A 23,452-nucleotide genomic window follows, 5' to 3' on the forward strand; every position below is an offset into this window, starting at 1 on the left:
CAGGTTGGGTGTGTGACAAGGACGAACTGATTCGATTCTGACGAAGTTCCGAATCCAGATCCGACCACTATAATTTTTTTAAGTGATTCTTCACCATTGAGAGATCGGGCCAAAAACGATATATAGCATGATATTTCAAAAATGTATTGGGCCCGATATGTTCTCGTGGATCATGCATTACGTGGCGGAGGTATGCGCTCTACCGAGTGCCCTTCGAGTTAGTTGCGTGTTGGTTTGTTCCTTTTCTGTTTCATCCCTTTGTAATCCCCACTTTCCCCTTTCTCCTCTCGTGTTTCAGCTTGTGTGCAACTTGTTCTTCCCCACGTGTCCTTTCTCCCCTTCCCTTGATCTCACCCTCACTTCTGCTTTGCTGTTGGCATTTCCCCTTTCCATTTTGTTCCCTTCCATTCTACTTTCGCTCTTCCACGTGCCTCGATCATGTATACAAAAAAAAAAAACAAGTCTCAATGATTCCCAACTTGTGGGGTCAGCTGCGGCAAGCTTTTGGCTCAAATAATTCAGGAACTGCCTGGTCAATCCTAACGTTCAACATGAGCTGATTTTGGCAGGAATTTGTCATTTGTTCAGGGTACCGGCAATAACTCGTCGCTTCTGTCATGAAAATCATGATTTGGTCTTTAACGTTCACCAAATTATCATAGCAGATGGGATGGCCATCCTGATAGACTGCGCACTTTGAAATTCAACACCCTACCTCTCTGCTCTGCAGCACCAATCCGACAGTCTATAGTCATACCGAGAATTGAACGCTGATTCGACAGCTGAAAGGAAAGTGTGCCACCACACTTGTATATTTATTAATTGCAGCAATGTAATTTTGCATGCTTTGCTGTACCACACATTTGAAACTTTGTATTTTTGTCCGTATCATTATTTTTAAACTGATTAATGGTTCATTATGGAGCCTCTACATCTATCTCAATTACAAATGAATTCATCGACTAATGGGCAAATAAACACCGTGTTTAGATTGAATCGTAGAATCACGAGCTATATTCTCGTGTGTTGGGAAAGTCAATGTGTGTACCTTGTTCTGAACTTGTTTTCTCAATTCGGCCATTTAAATATGTTCTTCTTGTTAGTTTGTTGAATTTTATTTATTAATTAGCATGGGACAATTAACAGCTTTTAAAACTATTTTATACAATTTACATTTATTATGCTCCCTCATCCCTGCCCCCCCTATTGTCTTTGTGCTGCTTCTTTGCATGACATTCAGCACTTAAAAGGTTAAGAGCACGGACAATCCCCGCAGGTTGGCTTCCATGGAGAAGAGGAAACTCCTACTTAGGAAATGCCCCACTGATTGATATGTGGTGCCATTGTTTTGACGTCGCTCATACCTTGAGTGCCCAAGGAAATTTCAGCACTTTCTGCAAGTTCAATGTCTGCATTTGTCTTGTAGTGTGTGTGTGTGTGTGTGACAGTGACAGTGACAGTGACAGCTCCATTACGAGCCTTAGATCTTGTAAAAAAAAAATTAAAATCACAATGGCATTTGTTGAAATTGTTGCTTCAAATATTCTCCTAACATCCCTCCTACTGTGGCCTTTTCCACAGGGTCTCTGGAAACTTGAACCGACGTTCACACATCATGGGCACACAGCTTCTCTGACAGCTGTGTCTGTTGGTACGAAGTACCTTGCTACAGGAAGTCGCGATGAAACGATCAAGCTGTACGATCTCACGAAGAGGGTGGAGTATGGAGAGCTGCAAGAACATGAAGGTATTGTGTTTGCATGTTATGCAGCTTGAACTGCAGATGGAGGGTTAAAGTTTTGGTGACTTTGCAGTCAAACGATGGAAGGAACTCGTGAAGCACAATTTTAACTCTCCGGGCAGGACGGGAAGCATTGAAATCGTTATAAATTTGTTCAACCTGTATAATACTTTGAGACATGCAAAAATTTGAACAACTCATGCAAGCAAATAATCCAAGCTACCCATTTTTCAGGCAGGCTTTAATGTCTACCAATATTCAACTTGTCACAAGTTATTTTAGTGTCTGTTGGACAGTGTGGGAGGTTAATGATGGTATGTCTAAGTCTTAATATATAACATACTCATTGTCTTTATTTTGATCAACTTAATCTGAGAAAAATGGTGACCACCCAAGAAAATGACTGTCTGTGAATCGGCCTTAAGTTCCTTCGCTTAAAACCCCAGGGCAGGGGTCTCCAACCCACGGCCCCTTAGATGGATTTATGCGGCCCGCAGTGCCGTATTAAGTTTACATTACAATGCGGCCCGCGATACTGCCAATTTGTCAGGGTCAATGATCAAAGCGTTCTGTAAATTTTGGCTGCTCTATGAGCACCCTTATTCTGGACATTTCCATCTGTCTGTCTGTCTGTCTGCGAAGCTTTGGTCAAGCCTAGGGGTGAAACTACTCAACCCATTCCAATGAAATTTGGTAGGTAGGACCAATATTTCTAGGAATCGTGTGCTTTCGAATATGGGACCCTGGGCCCAAGCAACTTCCCTTTAAAGTGGTCAAAAAATCGAAAAAAAAAAACAAAAAGAAATCGAAAAATCGAAGCTTAAAGTTCTGTGCGCAATCTATCTAGCTCCCTTCATGCCAATTTGCAGCCCTAACAAAAAATATTGGTAGGAGGAGATAGGTTTTGGGCGAGTACATGTCGAACATTTCAGAAACGGTTAATTGCGAATATCTCTAAGAGAAAGAGTCTGATTTTGATGAAACTTGGGTGAAATGTGTACAATGTGGCTAGCATGTACACAAAAATGAATGGTTGCTATGCACACCTCCGTTGCTTAGCAACAGCTAAAATACTTTATCGTACATCGTACACTTATTGTGGACTGTACAAAAAAAATCAATACCTCCGAGGGACCTGTTTTTTTGTGCCCAAGGAGAATGTCTTACAGCATCATATACAAAAAAAAAAAAAAATTTAGCGAATAGATAAATGCAATTACTTGGGCTGCCATTTGTGAGAGTCTCTTTGGAAACATGCCTGAAATTTCACAAGGCGGGTTTCTGGGGGTAAACTAAGAGGGCTGTGATAATCATATTTATTGTGCTAAATTGATTGATAGCATGCACATGCATATTGGCTAGTCGCGTCGGCCAACTTTCCATCTCGAGCGAGCAGCCATGTCGCCTACCGGCTTGTTATTTTGATTTTGATTCATATTAGACACGTGTTTTTAACACGATTATTCATTTATCATATTCTTTGGCAAGAAAAATATATTCAGCACTAATTTTTGTTTAAATTTCTGCATATATATATATATATATATATATATATATATATATATATATATATATATATATATATATATATATATATATATATATATATATATATATATATATATATATATATATATATATTTTGGGTGCGGCCCTCCGCCCCTCACCACTTTGGTTTTGTGGCCCTCCACCCAAAAAGGTTGGAGACCCCTGCCCTAGGGCCTCCAATCAGCCCTGAGCTCTGTTGGGGCCACATCTTCCAGGTAGACCTGAAGATCAGCCACAAACTGCATATTCAGCACCAAGCAAAGTCCTTTGCATCTCCAGAGCGTCTTGCAACATGTAAGTTCAAAGTGCAATGGCGTATTGCTCTTCCTTTTGGACCAGCCCACCTGCATTGTACCATTTGCTGCTGGAAGCTGTGGAGATTAAAAACAAAAACCCTCAAAATTTTCAGTTTCAGCCAACAAGAGGTGGTCACATAGGGTCTGCAACCTTCTCGCCATAAACCGCTTCACGTTGATGATCTTGTAATGGACTGTCCCCCCTCACTCTTGGTCTCCCTTCCCTCTCCAGCTCCACATTGGGGACCACATTCATCCAGCACACACCTCTTTGCTCACCTTTCAATATCGACGGTTCTTATTCACTTTCATTCTTTTGTCCCTTTCTTTTCTTTCAAAAAAAAAAAAATTGCATTCGGAATCACTTTACAGTGTTTATTCAATCACGTTCTTTCCTTGGCTGCTTCAAGTTTGCAGCTCATCACTTCCTTGTGTCATATCCCACTTCCATTTACAGTCTTTTCTAATCCACTGCCATACTCTTCTTTTTCCCATCAGTGTTGGTTGTTTACATCTCTTGACTGTCTGTTTGTTCATGTAGACTTGTAAATGTATTTGATTACCAGCTTGTTGTGTAACATTTCTTTCCTAATTCTGAATCTTGATGTAGTTAACAGAAGGAAAACAAAAACTGAATATGATATATAGGGGACAGCTTTTTCCCATGACTGTCCACGCATTACTCTTTCTCTTTTGTTTGTTTCTTTGTTTATTACCCTCGCCAGAGGAGAGGATATTGCATTTGGGTCCATTTCTCTGTTATGTTGGTTTGTTAGTTAGCAAAATAAATTTTTATTGACAAGTTTGTTTCTTTTGTCTTGTTTGTGTGTCTGTCCACTCTCCTCCAGCCAAAATCATTCAGCCGATCCTTCTGAAAGTTTCGGAGGTTATGGTCACCGACCCTGCGACGGTTCCTCTTTGAAGTTTCATAAAATTTGGTTGACCAACAAGGTCAACATAGGCCAAAAGGTCAATTTAGGCCAAATTTTCTAAAATTCTCAATTTTCATCTGATTGACTTGAAATTTGAACAGGATTTGCAAATCTGATCACTGAATTCAAACACCTATTATTGTTGAGGTTAATGTCAGTCAAAATGTCAACATAGGCCATAAGGTCAAACCAACATCGGCCAAATATTTAAATTGTTTCTAAAATTTTCAATTTTCATCCAATTGACCTGAAATTTGAAGAGCATTTGCATATCCGGTCACTGAATTCAACCACCTATTAATTTTGAGGTCACCATAAGCCAAAAGGTCAACATAGGCCAAATTTCTAAAGTTGTCCATTTTTATCCGATTCACTTGAAATTTGAATAGGATTTGCATATCAGGTCAATTAATTCAACAACCAATTATTTCGAAGGTCAAAAGGTCAACACAGGCCTAATTTATAAAATTGATATGGTCAAAAACTTGTGTATATATATATATATATATATATATATATATATATATATATATATATATATATATATATATATATATATATATATTTATATATTGTCACGGTTGTGGAAATTCACAGATCACCATTCAGGTTCCCCAATGATCAGTTATGTCGATAAGTGTGTGTTCCAGGTTAGATTTCCCCACCGATTGTATAACGGGAATTGTTTCGTGTGCTGGGCTGTGAACCTTTGAGGTAGTGTTATTCTTTTCTGTCTTTTATTTTAAACCGCCATCATCTCCTCACCATCTTCACCACAACCGCGTGAAGCTGGTGATTCCAAATACGTCCGCGTGAAGACTGTGATTCCTAACACGGCCACGTTTGACGGCAATATCGGATCAAAACGGTGAAAGGGGCGGAGCCAGTCGGGGGTGGAGGAGCTGGAGAGAGGCGCTGGTGTGGTGGAGTTGGGAAGAGCGCTTGGAGAGAGCGTTAGAGTTTGCACTGCGCTGGTGTGGTGGAGTCGGGAAGAGCTCTTGGAGAGAGCGTTCGAATTCACGCTGCGCTGGTGTGGTGGAGTCGGGTAGAGAGCTGGAGAGATCGGAGGTTGTAGTGCGGGCAGAGACACCGAGGGTCGCAGAACCAGGACCCAGCGAGTCATATCAAGAGGGTGGCCAGGTAACTCGCTCGGTCTCTCGGAGCCCCTTCGGTCATCCCGGCTCCGAGCAAATTATGAAGGCTCACGAGCCCGGTTCTTCCTTTCTTTCTTGGGTCTTGCATGAAAGTCTGTGGCGCCTTGTCCATAAGTAACAAACTGATTAAGTGCATGTACATTACATTATAGACATCAGCTGTAGGTTTTTGCTCGTGTCTTTTTCCCCATTCCCCCCCCCCCCCACTCCCATTCATTGCATTGCATGCATGCCTGTGTTGAGATAAATGTCCCCATTTTTTTATGTTAACCTGCTCGTTGTGTCACTTTCTGCCATTGACTGCTATAATTGCGTTTGGGATATTAGCTGGCTGATTATATAAGCCAATAAAACGTACATCTGGTACGATGGGGCTTGGCGATATAAAACTGCTCGGCAATCGCATACGGAACGAGCTGCTTAAGCGGCTCGTTTTCGTGCAGGCTCCATCGAGGTATAAACTCCCGGCATTTCTGTCCGCGCGAATAGTTAGTTATATCGACAATTCGGCGATTGACCCTGTAGCACGTGGACAGAAGAGTTGGCAGGTTTATGGTGTGTTAAAAACACCCGCAGCTGGGTTTCGGCGTTGATCCGGAAGCTGCGACTCGATTGCCACGTTTGTTGGACGCGCGCGGCCGCAATTGAGCTAAAAGCGGTCGTCCGAATGCCGGAGTGGCGAAAATCTACAACACTGTTGTCAGGATGTGGGGTTCAAATTCATCCTCCTCCAAGCGAAATTAACGGAACCGGATCAAGGGTGTGCGAAGCGACCCTCCGGTTCCATTAAATTCCGAGTTTTGTAATTTTTTTATTTCCGATACGCAAAATGGCGGCACGGCCGCGAATCAGCGCGGCACAAGGCATAAGCGGGTTGCTATTATTAGCGCAACAAGCCGCACGGCACGGGGGAAGCGCTCCCGCCCACCGGTTCAGGCCACGTGGACACGGTATACGCCGGGGCAGACGAATCAGGACGCCAACGCATACATTCATGAGCCTCATGCACGATTGTCGGATGCCTTGGAGGTGTCGTGATAACTGTGTAGAGGAATTGCAGATTGAATTGGACGAGGCACAGCGGTGCGCAGACGAGGTTCAGGAGGATTATGTGCATAAGGAGTCACAACAATTGGCCGATGCACAGAAACAAATTCGGGAGCTGGAGGAGACTTAGCCAACACAGGCGTGGAACTACAGGGAGAAATGGATTAAAGTAGAGCGGATTACCCATGATTTGATGGGAAGGTTAAGACAGGTCAAGGAACTACAGGAAGAAATGAGGAAAGTAGAGGGGAATACCCATAAGTTGGAACAAGAGAAGAGCGAACTGAACAAATGAATGGTGGAGGAGCAAATTAGTAATTCCAGGAATAGAAAGAACTTGGAGGAAGAATGGGGAAAAAAGATAGAAAAGAAAAAAATGTGAACACGATTTGGAATTGAAACATCTGAAGAAAGAGGTAAGATCAGGCAATCGGATAAGAGAAAGCCCAGAACAGAAGATAAAAAGAGGAGAGGAACATCTGGAGGAAAGGAAGGAAGAATTGTTGGAAAAGTCAAGACAGTTCGAAGAACTACAGGGAGAAATGAGGAAAGTAGAGTGGAGTACCCATGAGTTGGAACATGAAGAGCAAACTGAACGAAAGAATAGAGGAAGAGCAAATTAGTAACTCCCGGGATAGAGAGAACTTGGAAGAAGAATGGAAAAACAAAGCTAAAAAAGGAAAAACGGAAACACGATTTGAAATTGCAACAACTGAAGAAAAAGGTAAGATCAGCCTATCAGATAAGAGGAAGCTTCGAAGATAAGATAAAAAGAAGAGAGAAATATCTAAAAATAAAAACTAAAGGAATACGGCAAGAGAATGGATGAAATGAGGAAGGAAGAATGTGAAAGAGGTGTGGAGATGAGAAAGGAATTAGAAAAAAAAGCTTCTGAGTTACCGAAACGCCAAAACAAAGAGACGGGATTACAAAACGAGCTGAGGATGTTGTATTGAGAGAGGAAAGAAAGAGAACGGAGAATGAAATGTTAAAGAACCACACTGTGCAGATCGAACAGTTAGAAGCAGAAGCAAGATTAAAGAATGAGATGCAAGAAAGAGTATTGAAAGAAATCATGAGATTGGAGAAGGAAAAACATGAGAGACAGTGGGAGAGGAAACAAAAAGGACAAGAACGACTAAAGGAGAAAGCAAGGTTGAAGTACGTGGAGATAGTGAAAGAACGACGAATGAAACAGGAAAAGGAAATCAGCCAATTTAAAGAAACGATGAGATTGGAGAAGGAAAAACATGAGAGAGTTGGAAAGGAAACAAAAAGGACAGAGACTTGTGAAGGTGACTAAGAGAGTAACGGTGACAGAGAGGGAAAAATTAAAATGGGTGACTGGAACGTGTAGGGCGAGACACGAGGAGATGACGGAACGAACAACAAAGACAACGGAAATAAAAACAGAGACACGGGAGATAGAGGGTGAATTGATCGGGGTGAAAGACGAGCACACACAGGTAGAAATAGTGGAGGACAATGGGGGTGAGCTGGCGGAATGTGTCATGACCCGGTGCGAGCAGCAGGATGGCCTCCTTCAGGAACGAGGGGAGGGAATATGCCCCCTTGAAGCGGATCACGACCAGGTGGGTTCGGTCGCGCCGTGCGAGTTAGGAGGGGCGAGTGCTGTGAACGGGTACACGCGGAGCTTGGGGGGGTATGGGGACCCCGGGAGCACTTGTGGTGGCGCAAATTCCCTGCGTGATTGTCCCGGTGTGTGTGGTTACGAGAGTGGCGAAATTCGTGATGAAACGTGCGCATAGCGTGGGTGAAAGGCTGTGTGTGAGAGCAAACGCATGTGTGAGGTCGCGGTGTGAAAGGGAGTTGGCGGTTGGTATGCGAGAACATGCAACCGCGTGTCTGAGTGACAGTTGGCGATGTGTGTAAGCGACATGGCACGTGGGAGTGCGTGCGTTGAATGGCGACAAAGACGGTGCCAGACGAGAGACGGGCCGTGTAGCGGCCGTAGTCGTTTCAAGGACCGTGCTGGAGTCGCACAGCAGCCAGCGTGCGCGGGGTCCGTGCTGTGCTTCGCATGAGGTCGCCACGTGCGCGCCTGAACGAGTGAAATCTGGTCCGGAAACGCCCGCGGTGGATACAAGCCGATCCCGCGGACGGACAGAAGTTAGGCTGGGAATAGTGAATTTGGATCGGACGGGTTCTCCAGGCGAGCGTGTGTGTAAAGCTCTGTGTGGCCTGTGTCGCACGTTGTGTTCGCAGAGCGCGCGAAGCGGTTTCCCCGATGTGATACGCGTGCCCCGGCTTTCGCGAGAAATCGCGCGGTTTTGGGGTGCGAGTGACGTCATCAGGGATTCCGCGGCGCGGGTCACTGGCGAGCAGAGCACATGTGCTCGCGTGGGGAACCCCTCAAAACGCAAGGCTTGCTTGGGATGTGCAGTGACGTCGTGGCTGCATGCATGGTTGGAATCTGGCAGAAGGGAAATCCCTGCCGGATGGTACCGTCCAAGAGGAACGGACGAGAAACGCGAACAGCTGCCATGACGGCACAGGAAACGAGTGCAAGTTGTGATTTGCCGCGCTGGTGCACATTAAAAAAAAGAGAGAAAAGGAAGCCTTGCCACTTCGGGTATACAGGATTCCTGGGCAGGGGTAGAAGACCCCTTGCAGAGGGCACAGGAACGCCACTAGTTAAGGGGATGGGTTAGTGATAGTTAGACGGGCTTCATGGGGCAGGGACAATTCTTCATGAAGCCCGTGGAATGGTTAGTTATTGGGAACGTCAGTTTAGATTTAGAAAGGAAAAATAGATTTTGAGACACTGACAGACTTTGAATGTGTAGAGGGGACGTAGCTTAGCTACGTTCATTAAAAGGATGTGTTACTAGTTTAAGGGATGACGAGGGATAACGAGTTAGATGAGGGATTCCAGTGAAGAAGAATGGCAGTGTTCAGCAATGTGTTGAGATGAGTTGTGAAAGGAAACATGTTGAGTGAGTGAGGGCCAGCGGGCCTAAGTGTATGGAGCGAATGTGGTAAGCATGGTGCGATGACTGATTGGGGGGAGGAGTGATTCCTACCCAAGGGACCCCGGGGTCAGAGTGAAGTCAGGTAGTGGGTTAGCCAAATTGACAAAATGGAGGTCGTTTTGCTGTTGGTGAGAATGTAGGCTCGAAATCCGTTTGGAAGTGTGCAGGAGTCCTGTTGACGGGCTGGGAGCGTGGCTGCGAATGGTGAGTATCGCTTAGTGGGCACCCCGGGCACCAGGCTAGGTGGCCGTGGTAGGCCAAGGGCCCAAGAGGGGCCAGGATAGCGTAGTGGGCACGGGTGGGCCCGCATGAAGCGGGGCCCATAGCGCCAGCGGCCACATGGGCAGTGTCGTGAGCACTGGCACCTGGGGAAAGGGGCCCGTGGTGCCAGCCTGCCACGTGAGCATCGAGGGGGAGTAGCCAAGGAGGGCGCTCCCCAGATTCTCGGGAGCTAGTAGGCTCGGAGACAGTCGCAGGGCCCGTGGGTTCCATAGTTGGAAAATCGGCAGAGGGTAGTTCCTGCCAAGCGAGCCACGTGGCCCAGCCATGAGACCGTGCAAGGGCACGAAGGAAAATTGGAGGGCAAGGCCCAAATTTGTGAGGACACCAACACAGATGACGGGAATCTTGGTTGGTAGAACCAATAGATTAAGTGAGAGGCGTTTGTTGAAAGCCCCGGGGTAGTTAAGGTTAATAAATGTTAGGGTAGATAGGGAAGTGTACCCCTCTGCACCATCCATCCCTTCGCTCTCAGTGGGCCGCTGGACCCACCTTGGGTTTGATCGCTGAGATCTGAGGAGGCCATTCTGAAGCTTAATTGGGCCTCAAGACAGGACGCTAGCTCTCCCTTATTCCCCTCCAGGAAGGGAACATAGGGGTTGGGAGTAGGCTCGGTGACACTATAGGTTAGCCGGACAGAGACGATAAAAGGGGGTGGGAGACAATTATAAAAGAAAAATAATGATAAAATAAATAAGATGGGGCTAAATTTGGATTTTTGCAAACTAAGGCAGTGGGTGTGGACAGAGACAGGCAAAGGCGATAGGTTGGGTGGGAGACAGTAGGTCGAGTAGGTCCGAGCCCGCCTTCAGACCGGCCAGCACCACCGCAATCCCTCCACAAACCTCATTGAACGAGACCAGAGGCCGGCCAGCTTCACCACCCAGCGTGTTGTGCTACAGCAGCCTGTTCCGGCCTTGCCATGCCTTGTCTGCCTGCCTCTGCCTTGACCCCATGCCTGCTAGCCCTTGTGTTTGCATTTGCCCCTGTGTCCATCCATCACCATGTGCGCCAGGATCATCATGCAAGTTGCTGGGACTGCCCTGCAGGCAGCATCGCCGACCATTGTGTTTGCTTGTGTCAGTGCCCATCCAGTGTTCTGCAGGGACTGCCCTGCAGGCAGCCGCACACGGGGACTGCATTGGTGCAGCCCGTGCACCGTTTGTTTTTGCTTGCGTCATCCAGTTCATTTCAAGGGGGGAAGCCTGGGACTGCATTGGGCAGCCGGCTACCTCCCTGTGCTTCTGTTCACTGCTCAACTGCGCTCATTTCAATCGGGAGGCCTGGGACTGCATTGGGCAGCCGGCTACCTTCTTATGTTCAGTCCTGCATTTATTTCATGAGCCAGAGACTGCATTTGGGCAGCCTGGCTCCCTGCTTCAAGAATGGCCTGTGGGATGGCATATGGCATGCTGGGTTGGGGTGAGTTGCCTCCAGCAGCTGAAGACATGAAAAAGGTTCTGTGCCAGACAACGAGGCCTTTTGAACAGGCCCCGAAGACATCCGACCTTCAGCTGCAGAGCGCTCACCCTAAAATACTGAATAACTTTGCCATGCCCTTTTTCCCACAGAATCCATCAGTCCTGGGCCATGGTTTAGTGTAAAATGTAAAAGGTTAAGTTAAGGTAAAAATTGTAAATGAGTTTTGCTCCCCCTGCATGTTTGTCATAGCACCGGCAATTGGAGTAAAAGTCGTCTGTACGAGTGAGTTTGTTTAGTTCGTTACACAGCCCATATGTTATTTACTTTTGGGACACGGATACACCAAATGTCGTGCTCAGGGATCCGAAGGTAAATCGTACGAGTTTAGGGGAGAACTTACACATGAAGGCACATGAAAATTTGACGACTCGGGACGAGTCTGTAAAAAGGGGAGGGGGTAGTGTTACGGTTGTGGAAATTCACAGGTCCCCATTCAGGTTCCCCAAAGATCAGTTATGTCGATAAGTGTGTGTTCCAGGTTAGATTTCCCCACCGATGTTTAACGGGATTTGTTCGTGTGCCGGGCTGTGAACCTTTGAGGTAGTGTTATTCTTTTCTGTCTTTTATTTTAAACTGCCATCATCTCCTCACCATCTTCTCCACAACCGCCATCATCTCCTCACCATCTTCTCCACAACCGCCATCATCTCCTCACCATCTTCACCACAACCGCATGAAGCCAGTGATTCCAAACACGTCCACGTGAAGATGGTGATTCCTAACACGGCCGCGTTTGACAGCAACATCGGATCAAAACGGCGAAAGGGGCGGAGCCAGCCGGGGGTGAAGGGTAGAAGGTGAAGGAGCGAAGCACCGGGGGCTATAAAGGGCCGCGTTTGCTCGCCTAAATCAGAACGACTTGGAGAATGAGTGGGAGTTGGAGAGAGAGGAGCTGGAGAGAGGCACTGGTGTGGTGGAGTTGGGAAGAGCGCTTGGAGAGAGTGTTCGAGTTCGCGCTGCGCTGGTGTGGTGAAGTCAGGAAGAGCTCTTGGAGAAGAGCGCTTGGAGAGAGCGTTCGATTTCGCGCTGCGCTGGTGTGGTGGAGTCGGCAAGAGAGCTGGAGAGTTCGGAGGTTGGAGTGCAGGCAAAGACACCGAGGGTCGCTGAACCAGGACCCAGCGAGTCATATCAAGAGGGTGGTCAGGTAGCCCGCTCGGTCTCTCGGAGCCCCTTCGGTAATCCCGGCTCCGAGCAAATTATAAAGGCTCACGAGCCCGGTTCTTCCTTTCTTTCTTGGATCTTGCATGAAAGTCTGTGGCGCCTTGTCCATAAGTAACAAACTGATTAAGTGCATGTACATTACATAATAGACATCGGCTGTAGGTTTTTGCTCGTGTCTTTTTCCCCATCCCCCCCCCCCCCCCAAATTCATTGCATTGCATGCATGCCTGTGTTGAAATAAATGTCCCCATTTTTGAATGTTAACCTGCTCGTTGTGTCACTTTCTGCCATTGACTGCCATAATTGCGTTCGGGATATTAGCTGGCTGATTATAAGCGGCTAAAACGTACATCTGGTCCGACGGGGCTTGGCGATATAAAACCGCTCGGCAAACGCATATGGAACGAGCTGCTTAAGCGGCAATTGCTTATATCGACAATTCGGCGATTGACCCTGTAGCGCGTGGACAGAATAGTTGGCTGGTTTATGGTGTGTGAATAATACCCGTAACTGGGTTTCGGCGTTGATCCGGAAGCTGCGATGAGATTGCCACGTTCGGTGGGCACTCACGGCCGCAATTGAGCTAAAGGCAGTCGTCCGCACGCCGGAGTGGCGAAAATCTACAACAATCTATATATATATATATATGTATATACATATATATATATATGTATATATATATATATATATATATATATATATATATATATATATATATATATATATATATATATATATATATATATATATATATATATATATATATATATATATATATATATATATATATATATAGCCTGGTGTTGGCGCAGTGGTTAGTGCAGCGGCTTGGGATCCTAAAGGTCCTGAGTTCAAGCCCCGTTTGGCCACTGAATTAATACACCAGGGGGTTGACTCAGCCTGCCAGCCTTCCGAAGTCGGCGAAGTTAGTACCAGTATACTGGGCCGGTGTATACCCCGGTTAGAATAGGTGTACCATATCCCTGTGTCGTAAGAGGCGACCAGGGTTGCGTCAGGAAGGGCATCCGGCGTAAAACATGTGCCAAATCAGTATGCGGATCATACGGACGATCCGCTGTGGCGACCCCTAACGGGAGCAGCCGAAAGAAGAAGAAGATATATATATATATATATATATATATATATATATATATATATATATATATATATATATATATATATATATATATATATATATATATATATATATATATATATATATATATATATATATATATATATATAGATATGAGGTGTGTTCAAAAATTATCCAACCTTAATTTTTCCTGCGGAAACAAATGAAGCTCGGGAGGCGTGCTTTGGTGCACATATGTAGGCGATCCAAATCCGTATGCGTGAATATTTTCCCGCCTGCAGAAGCTGTCAGTCGCCGACAGACCGCTGATTGAGTGAGGAAGTGTAAGTGAGCACCGTCGGATTTTCGTTTTTGACAAAATGACAGGAAGACTTGAACAACGCTACTGCATCCCAAAATGAGATCGTCATTGACCAAGTGAGGACCCTGCTGATGCAGGATCATCGAATCACTATCGGAGAACTTGCAGACGAGGTGGGCGTCAGCAATGGACCCGTTTATTCCATTGTGACAGGATTTGGGCTTTAGGAGAATCTCAGCAAAGTTTGTGCCAAAGCTGCTAACGATCGAGCAGAAGCAACTCCGTTTGGAGATCGCACAGGACATGCTGGAGAGACTGTGAACAGCCATCCCAACTTCTTCAACACAGTGATCACTGGCGATGAGACCTGTGTTTATGGGTACGACCCAGAAACCAAGTTCCAGTCATCACAATGGAAGCATCCAACATCCCCGAGGCCAAAAAAAGCAATGAAGGTCCGCAGCAATGTCAGTCATGCTGACCATCCTCTTTGACTCCATTGGCGTGGTTCATCACGAGTACGCACCACACGGCACAACCATCACCAAAGAGTACTACCAAGAGGTACTGCGTCGCCTTTGTGATGCTGTGCGACGCAAACGGCCGGACCTGTGGGCAGCGATCAATTGGCAGCTCCATCACGATAACGCACCCGCCCATTCTTCACATTTGATACAGAGTTTGCTGGCCAAACGCAACACACCTGTGCTTCGTCAGGCTCCCGACTCTCCCGACATGGCTCCGTATGACTTCTGGCTTTTCCCCAAGCTGAAAATGCCCCTGAAAGGGACCAGATTTCAGTCCAGAGAAGACATCATGCGGAATGCGACGGACCAGCTGCGTGCCATCCCAAAAGAGGTGTTCCAGCACTGCTTCCGACAGTGGCAGAACCGTTGGGAGAAGTGTGTGGCAGCCCAAGGGGACTACTCGGAAGGAGATTAGTGTAAGTTTGTTGTATCTGGATACGAGTATTTTTTATGAACAAAGGTCAGATACTTTTTGAACACACCTCATATATGTGTATATATGTGTGTATATATATATATATATATATATATATATATATATATATATATATATATATATATATATATATATATATATATATATATATATATATATATATATATATATATATATTCTCTCAAAACATTTGGAGTGTGACGAGCACTCCGCCAATCCCCAATGGACGCAGTTCACACCAAAGCGTCACCTCCAACACAGAGGCTTCAGCCCGGTGACTCTGTCAAAGAGACAAAGATTATATGGTCAACATCAGTTAAATATCAAACGGAACCACCGATCTGGATTTTGGGCTTATTTGCCCACCATATTTGCCCTTATTTGCTCACTTGGCTATGCCTGGATGGGTTTGACGGTAGAGTAACAGTGGAACCCAAATCCTATCCTGATGACTCTGTCTTTGCTTTTTGCTTGTTCGGGATTTTCATGTTATATATATATATATATATATATATATATATATATATATATATATATATATATATATATATATATATATATATATATATATATTACTGTATTTACACATACACACACACACACACACACACACACACACACACACACACGATGTCGAGGCTCGTATGAGAGCTGACACACAGAACGTATAAGGGGAGCAGGAGATAAGAGAGGCAGGAGAGGGAAGCACAAAACAGTGGGGAACAGAGACGTTAGGAGATGTGTGGATGAGAGAGGAATGGGGCGGTGTACACGGGGTATGCAAGATGGACATTACAGGGACTTTCAGGAAGGAAAGCAGGGAATTTGAAGGAGATGGGTTTGGGGTGGATTAACGCAGTTAGCAAAGATTGAGGTTTTGGATGGGGGAATATACGGGTTCCTCAGAAGACTCCAATGCAGCACTGTACCTATTTGGTCTTCCATTTGTTATGAATTGAATTTCTTTTCATCTCTTTCTGAATTAAATTGAATAACAATAAAAGTCATGGGTCAGGGTCAATTGTCCTTTCAAAGTGAGGTTCCATCAAAGCGGGATGTCTTGGTACCCAGTCATCACTGCCAGCAGTTATAAAGTGGCAGTTCGAATTGTGTCCATTATTAATTACGTAACACACCAGTACACAAGCATGACACAAAACACACCACACAAAAGAAGTCTTCGTGGGTGTTGGCATTCACTTATTGCTCTTTTTCTTCTTTGTTTTTGCATTATTTTCATATTTGTTCATGAAACATGTTGTTTTTGCCTTTTGTAAAGGGATCAGTTGTGTCATGAGTCATTAACGATGTATGCGTGTTGCTGACAGGAACCATCACATGCCTTGAGTTTTTTGGAGATCATCACCTACTGAGTGGGGCAGAGGATGGCAACATTTGCTTATGGGGTGTGAAATCGTGGGAATGTGTGAAAACTTTACATGCTCACAAGTAAGCAGTCAAGTTGTCATTTGTCTCGTATTCGAGAATTATAATCGGTGTTGATCACTTTTTTTTTTTTTTCCTTTCCAACACTAAGACTGATTGTAGGAGCAAGAGACAACCGACGCAGCGAGTTGGATGAACGAATGGAAGTGGGTGTTTGCTTGTAATCGGAGAGGATCGCCAGGTGTGGGTTTCTGGAAGAATATGTGGGTGGGGTACGATGGATGTGTGGAGAGAGCAGGAGTGTCACCAGAAATGAGGCAATACAAAACTGAAAGTCCATCAACTCACTTGTGGTGGGCAAGCTCTCTCTCATGCACAGATTTATCCCATCTAGTCTTCAGTTGTACTACCCTTCCTCCCACCCATGGTACACTGAAGCTTGTGGCAAGGCTGTTGTCCTGACACAACTTACCTTCGCCTCAGGGAAGGCAATTCCAACTGAAGGCAATGTCAGTTCCTTCCACAAAGCTCAGAACAAGTATGTGTCTACCCTGAGGAGAGCCAGATATCAACATCTTTCTAATCTCAAGTCTGAACTCTCAAACCTGTCTCCCTCCTCAAAATCCTGGTGGTGTCTTGTTACCTCCTCCACCCAAGGTGGAAGGTGGGTTATGTTTTCATCCCTGTTTGTCTGTTTGTGTGCATATATGTCAAAACGTTGTGGACGGATCCAGATGAAATTTTGTGGACAGCTTGGGTATGTCCCAAGGACGAATTGATTCGATTTTGATGAAGATCTGGATCTGGATGTGAGGTTTATTTAATTTTTAAATTGATTCTTCACCATTGAGATACAGGGCCAAAACGATGTAGTACTGTATAGCATGATATTTCAAAAATGTATTTGGCCCAATATATTCTCATGTATCAGACATTACATGGTGGAGGTATGTGCTCCACCAAGTGCCCTTCTAGTTAAGTCTGTTTCTGGTGAATATTCCTCCTCCATCCCCTCCCTTACCTCAAATGGCCGCACAGCTGACTCTACACGTTAAAAGGCTGAATGCCGAATCTCTGTGTTTGCTTCTAAATCTTGCGACCCAAGCCCATCGCTTTCTGTACACACCTTACCCAAACGCACCCAACTGTCCCTGGACTCTGTTCTTTTCTCCTGACAAGGTGGAGAGCTTGCTGTGAAACCTCGACTCAGATTCTGCAACCGGTCCAGACGGCATCAGCCCACGTGTCCTAAAAACCTGCTCCTCTGCTCTTGCTCACCCTATCTCTTCTGTTCACCCTCTCATTTGCTCAAGGTCATCTACCATCTGTTTGGAAATCAACAAACATTACCGCCCTGCATAAAAGGTACAAAAACAGATCCCTGCAACTACAGACCAATCAACCTTCTCCCAATCATCAGCAAGGTTATGGAATCCATCATTGCTTCAGACATTAAATCCTTCCTCTTCTCCAATGGCTTGATGTCCAATCATCAATTTGGATTCAAACCAGGTCACTCTACACTGGATATGCTGCTTCCGCTCTCCCAACAATGGATGGAGGTCCTCAATGCCGGACATGAAATCAGAGCCATATCCCGAGATATATCGCATGCCTTTGATACGTTCTGGCACCCTGCCCTGCTCACCAAACTCTCGTCCTATGGTATCCAAGGACATCTCCACTTATAGCTCGCAGACTTCCTCTCCTGTCACAGTTAACGTGTGGCCCTAAATGGAGTTCTCTCATCCCCTCTTCCTGTCCACACTGCAGATTCTCAAGGCAGTGTTCTGGGCCCTGTTTTTTTTTCTGGTTTTCATCAATGATCTCTCCAACTCGCTGGAAAATCCTCTATCTCTTTGCTGATGACTTCACCCTCTGCCGTTCCATCTGTTATCCCTCAGAATGGCAAGCAGCAGCTTCTTCACTCTCTGCAGATCTGGATAAATCACAAGCTGGTCCAACATGTGGAACATGTCTTTCAATCCTGACAAATCTCACAATCTCACTATGTCTCTCCAAAAGGACAATCTGGAACACCCTCCCCTCTACTTTCTCAACAATCCGCTTCAAGAAGTCCTTTCAGTCAAGCTTCTGGGTCTCACTATCTGCCATGTTCTTTCCTGGGAAAGCCACATTTCCAAGCTGGACTTCAAAGGCAGTCGCCAACTGGGCATCCTCTGTCGTGCAAAGTCCTTTGGCACACCTGAGCTCCTGACCACGTACTAAGCTTTTGTGCATGGCCTGATGGAGTACTGCTCTCCCCTCTTGGTTGGTGCTTCCGTCTCTCACTTTTCTCAGCTTCACGCTGTGGAAACCAAGGCATTTAGGATCATTGGTGTCTTCTGCGATGGTCAGTGGCCTTTGTCTTCTTCCGTCTCCTCTCCGGTCTTCCCTCCCCCCCCACTCTGTCTGCGATATGTCCCCCCCCCCGGGTAAAAACTACCAGAAATAAAAGTTTTACCTCTTCGGGTAAAACTACCAAAATCAAGAATCACTACTCACTTTCGTTCTTTCATTCCTCCTTTTTTTCCCCACCCCTGAAACAAACTCCCACACTCTCTTCAATCCCACTCTTCCCTCCAGGTCTTCAAAACAGCTGTTCACCACCCTCTCTTATCTTCCCCCATCCAAAACCACAGTCTTTTCTATCCCCGTTAATCCACCCCAAACCCACCCCCTTCAAATACCCTGCTTTCCTTCCTGAAAGTCCCTGTCGTGTAAGTACCTGAAAGTCCCTGTCGTGCCCATCTTGTTTACCCCGTGAACTCTGCCCCATCCCTCTCCTTTCCGAAGATTTTCTAATGTCTCTGTTCCCCACTGTTTTGTCCTTCCCTTTCCTGCCCCTCTCATCTCCTGATCTCCTTGTTGACTGTTCTGTGTGTTGGCTCTCAAAGGATGAGCCTCAACATTGTGTATAAATAAAAAATAAAAAATGAAGCAGACTTTGGAGCTCGACCTTCTTTCGAGTGATGTCAATAATATTGACGGCCTTGGCTTGATTGCCTCTAGTGGAGCAAGATGGGAAGCTGCTGCACCATTCCAGAATGTGGACTCGTACTCCATTATTCTTTGGATGGAGGCCTTATATACTGCAATGATCTCTAAGTAAATCAGAATGGACTTAGCTTTACCGAGTTGCCGTGGAAGCTGTTTTACCGATGTGCTCTGCTCAAGACAGATTATGAGGACTAGGAGCTCCAGAGACTGCCGTCTTCCAGAAGGAGGTGTGAGAAGTGGTTGAAAGAAATTGAATTGCAACTGAAGGTGGTGGTGTGTTGCAACTTTTAAGGCAATGGCTGGAATAGTACGATTGGTCTACCTTAGGGAGACCGTTCCACAGAGAACTTTCCATGCGATGATGATGTGTTCGAATAGTCAACAACACAAAATTGGCAGTCGAGTGTAGTTTTTCAAGGTTGTCTGTTTCCTCAACGAGATCGGTAAAGTCAGACATCATTTTTATTTCCTTGTTCGAAATTACAGGAATATGTTCAAGTAGGTTGTGCAGATTGTGTCCATGAACTTTCAACTGGAGGTATGTCGATGCTGAATTTTTTTGATTGTTCTTTTTTTGTCATTGCCGCTGTATCTTTCGTACCGCTGTATCTTTCGTACCAAGCATTGCCCACTTCTTGAGGAACCAGGCAATGCCATGGCAGTGTATCATCGTCACCTTCAGGAAATTATAATTGATGGAGTTATCACTGAAATAGCAGTCGGCATTGCCTTTCCAATGTAGGCCATTTCACGAGGGTAGCACACTGTTCTCACTCTGGTTTATGTGCGGTTCATGGTGGGTTCGTTTTACATGCTGTTCTGTTTTTTTATTTATTTTTTTTTTAATCACATTTCTATCATCTCATTAGACCACATTTATGCTGGTCCTTCCACCCTATATTCTTGAGACGTGCACTTTTGCAATAAATATAATGATCATGCTTTTTAATTTTAACATTTATTTAACAGGGGTCGAGTGACGTCATTTTCTGTGCATCCATCTGGAAAACTTGCACTCTCTGTTGGTAGTGACAAGACTCTTCGGTGAGTCCAACACAAATGTCCCTTACTCTGTGCTCAACATCGTCTTCTTTTGGATCATATGAGTATTATGTTTTTCATTCATGGATCATCCGAATTATGTTTGAATACTGAAGAACTGTTTTATTCCTTTTAAGTTACAACTTGGTCATTGTTCTTCATTTGAGATTTTGATACATGTTTGAAGTAATGGGAAAACTCGGACAAAATCAGAGTGAGAAACGAGACTCTGACATAATCGTCAGAACATCTACTCTGAGTTTGGAAGGTCTGTGGTTTGATTCCGACCACGTGCCGAGTGCGTCATTTTAAAAGACTTGAAAATGGTACGTGCTGCTTCCTCAATGGAGATTCAATATTTAAAGGATAGAGCATGGATACACCTGACAAGTTGGCATCCAATGGGAGGAGGAAATGGCTCTTCAATTACACCGCTGAGTGTGGAGAGAAACGTGATGTCATAAAGATTGTGTTGCTGGTGTGGACAGTACTTTGGGAAGTTGTGTCACTTCCTCAAGCTCAGAGACTGTTTGCCTGAAGTCGAGTTCATGTGTACGTGTTGTCATGTGTGCACTCGATCGTGCGCTTTTTGCAGCTCTTCCATGAGCCTTAAGCTATGTAACCTCCCCACCAAAAAAGGACATTGGGTGACATCTTGTGCTTAATTCCTCAATTGCAAGCATAACTGAACACCCAAGCTAACGTGGAATCTATCAAATATGGTAACAGATAATGATCTTGAAATCCTGCACAGATGTCGGGAATGGAGTGTTTTCGAGAGGTTTTATAGTCCACGCCACAGCTCGACAGTGAGAGTGTTTAACCTTCAAAACTTTTATTTTTTGACCAACTTTTGTTCGACTCCCCGGCCACCTCAATTAACCACTGGAACTCCTATGCAATAAATCCATTAATTTTAAAATAAGAACATTATACATCGATTTTATAAACATCTAAACTATAAGAGAAGTTTCTGGCAGAGTACAAATGATTGTCAGTTCACATCCAGTTTGTGTACAATGTACATGCGTGCTCGTATTGTGCGGAGTGTACATGTGTGGTCTTATTCTTCATTGTGTGCATTGTAGACTCCAATTAACTTGAATCTGGTCACTGCCATGACATAGCCTGGTGTTGGCTTAATGGTTAAGGTGGCTGGCTTAACATCTTAGGGTCTTGAATTTGAGCCTCTGTCGTACCGTTAAATAACGCCACGTGGGTTGACTCAGCCTGTCATCGTTCCAAGGTCGGCAAAATGAGAACCAGCTGGCTGGTAACAGGAGCACTGCATAAGCAGCACAGCCACACTTTCAGAAATGATGCAACCAGCAGCTGCAGGCTACATATAAAACAACAACTGCCACGACTCCTGAATATGGGGACCATTCAAAAAGTTCTACATATAAGATTGTTGTGTGTAATAGTCCAAGAAATGTCAATGTATTTTTTTATTTTTCAATATAGTGCAGGGGCATATGTTGAGATACATGGTCATGTTTGCAAACTATGTTAATTTATGTTGTAAGGTTTTTTTTGTGACTACAGGAGTATATTGATATTGAAAAATCTTGGTGCCAATTTTTTTATGCATGTTTCGTGTGATTTTTTCCAGAAAATACGAGATGACCGTGATCGTGTTATAACAAAAAATATATTTTTTCAAAACTTCATTATAAGTATGTCATATAGCATCTTAAAATGACCGGTGAGATGTAGAGTAATTTTGGCAGGAAATTATCATGCTACTTATCTTGTATAAATATTAAATTGTTATATATTTTAAAATATGGAAAATATAGTGTATTTTCGAATTTATTTAACAAAATTGGTGCATGCCGCTTGGCCAACTTAAGTGTTATATTTTATATTATTTCAGAGTTCATCATTGTCGTTCATCATCACTGTCATCTGAATCAGAAGCTGCTGATTGTTGAGTGTTCTCACAGATGTCATCAGATGCCTCACAAGTGCACATCTCTGTACATACAACATTTGCTCGCTTGCAGGAACAATGTGCCGTTCTGCACATTTGTTTGACACATTTGCACCTCACAAGTTCCAGCACAGCCTTTGGTGCAGGTGGTAGATGGGTTATCACTGGCCTGTATAGGTTGTTCTCTAATGTCCAACCATGTTCTGGTAGTTTGGATTTGGCTATTTCATCATGGTACCACACCATAGCCTGATAATGAGCTCGCTTGATGTGTTGTTCCAGTGCTCCTTTTGTCGGTGGCAAATTTCTCGGATTCTGCAAATGAGTTCACATTCTTGGGTATATGTGTCAGTTGCCTTTGGGTTTTCACTTCATACATTATGTTCTGTGCAATGTTGATGGTTGCTCTATCAATGTGGTTTGCACGTTCATCAGCCAAGGACATGGATGGCCCTTCTAACACCAATCGGATCAGTGCTGTCAAGGATGCTGGGACATTATCATCTCTACTACCACTGTTAAGTGATCCGTCAAAGACCCATGGCGTTTCTCTGCCACGAAGAATGTCCTTTCGAAGAATATTCGCACATTAAAAAATGCTTTTCATGTTCTGTTCCATACTTCGGGAGTCAATTTTCTTTCTGATGGCAGAATCTTTCGTAGTCTTGGAGCATAACATTTCAGATTGTCTCGCACTGGGGCGTGAGAATTCAACATCTTCAAGGCGTGTCTTGATCAGATATTTAACATGTTTATTCTGAATCAATTTTCCTCGTACCACTCCATGCATTCTGCAGATGCCAATGTAGGTGTTGGTGACATCATTCATTGAAACAATGTTGCCAGAGTGAAGTACATTTTTCAATACATTGAAGAACTCGATGTCGGCAAGAATAGTCCTTTGGTTCTGATTCACTTGGTGAGGATTCAACGTTTGTTGCTGTGGTTGACGCTGTACATGTTTCACGTAGCAGGGGAGATGATATTTTACATCTATGGCCCATGCGTCATTTGGTGATATGGCTTGTAATTGAACCTTCCATTCATCATTATCACTGATTTGGACAGCGTCGTAGATTTTTTTTCCAACGTCAAATGA

At 44.6% G+C, this 23,452-nt stretch overlaps 1 protein-coding gene across 2 annotated transcripts in view; it reads left to right on the top strand.

Moving 5' to 3' along the window:
- Window positions 1-23,452, top strand: part of LOC147020396 (p21-activated protein kinase-interacting protein 1-like) — a 59,958-nt gene that overhangs the window by 3,888 nt on the left and 32,618 nt on the right. Inside the window, exons 2-4 of one of the 2 annotated variants that reach the window (XM_085895721.1) lie at window positions 1,582-1,747; window positions 16,322-16,442; window positions 20,349-20,423. In XM_085895721.1, coding sequence (XP_085751847.1) covers window positions 1,582-1,747; window positions 16,322-16,442; window positions 20,349-20,423 — 362 coding nt within the window. The remainder of the gene's footprint in view (window positions 1-1,581; window positions 1,748-16,321; window positions 16,443-20,348; window positions 20,424-23,452) is intronic. The other variant, XM_085895722.1, reaches the window with a different exon arrangement.

Source organism: Eptatretus burgeri, chromosome 9 (assembly GCF_056783735.1).
Source record: "Eptatretus burgeri isolate ZD-2024b chromosome 9, Ebu_testis_v1, whole genome shotgun sequence".
Classification (NCBI taxonomy): Eukaryota; Metazoa; Chordata; class Myxini; order Myxiniformes; family Myxinidae; genus Eptatretus; species Eptatretus burgeri.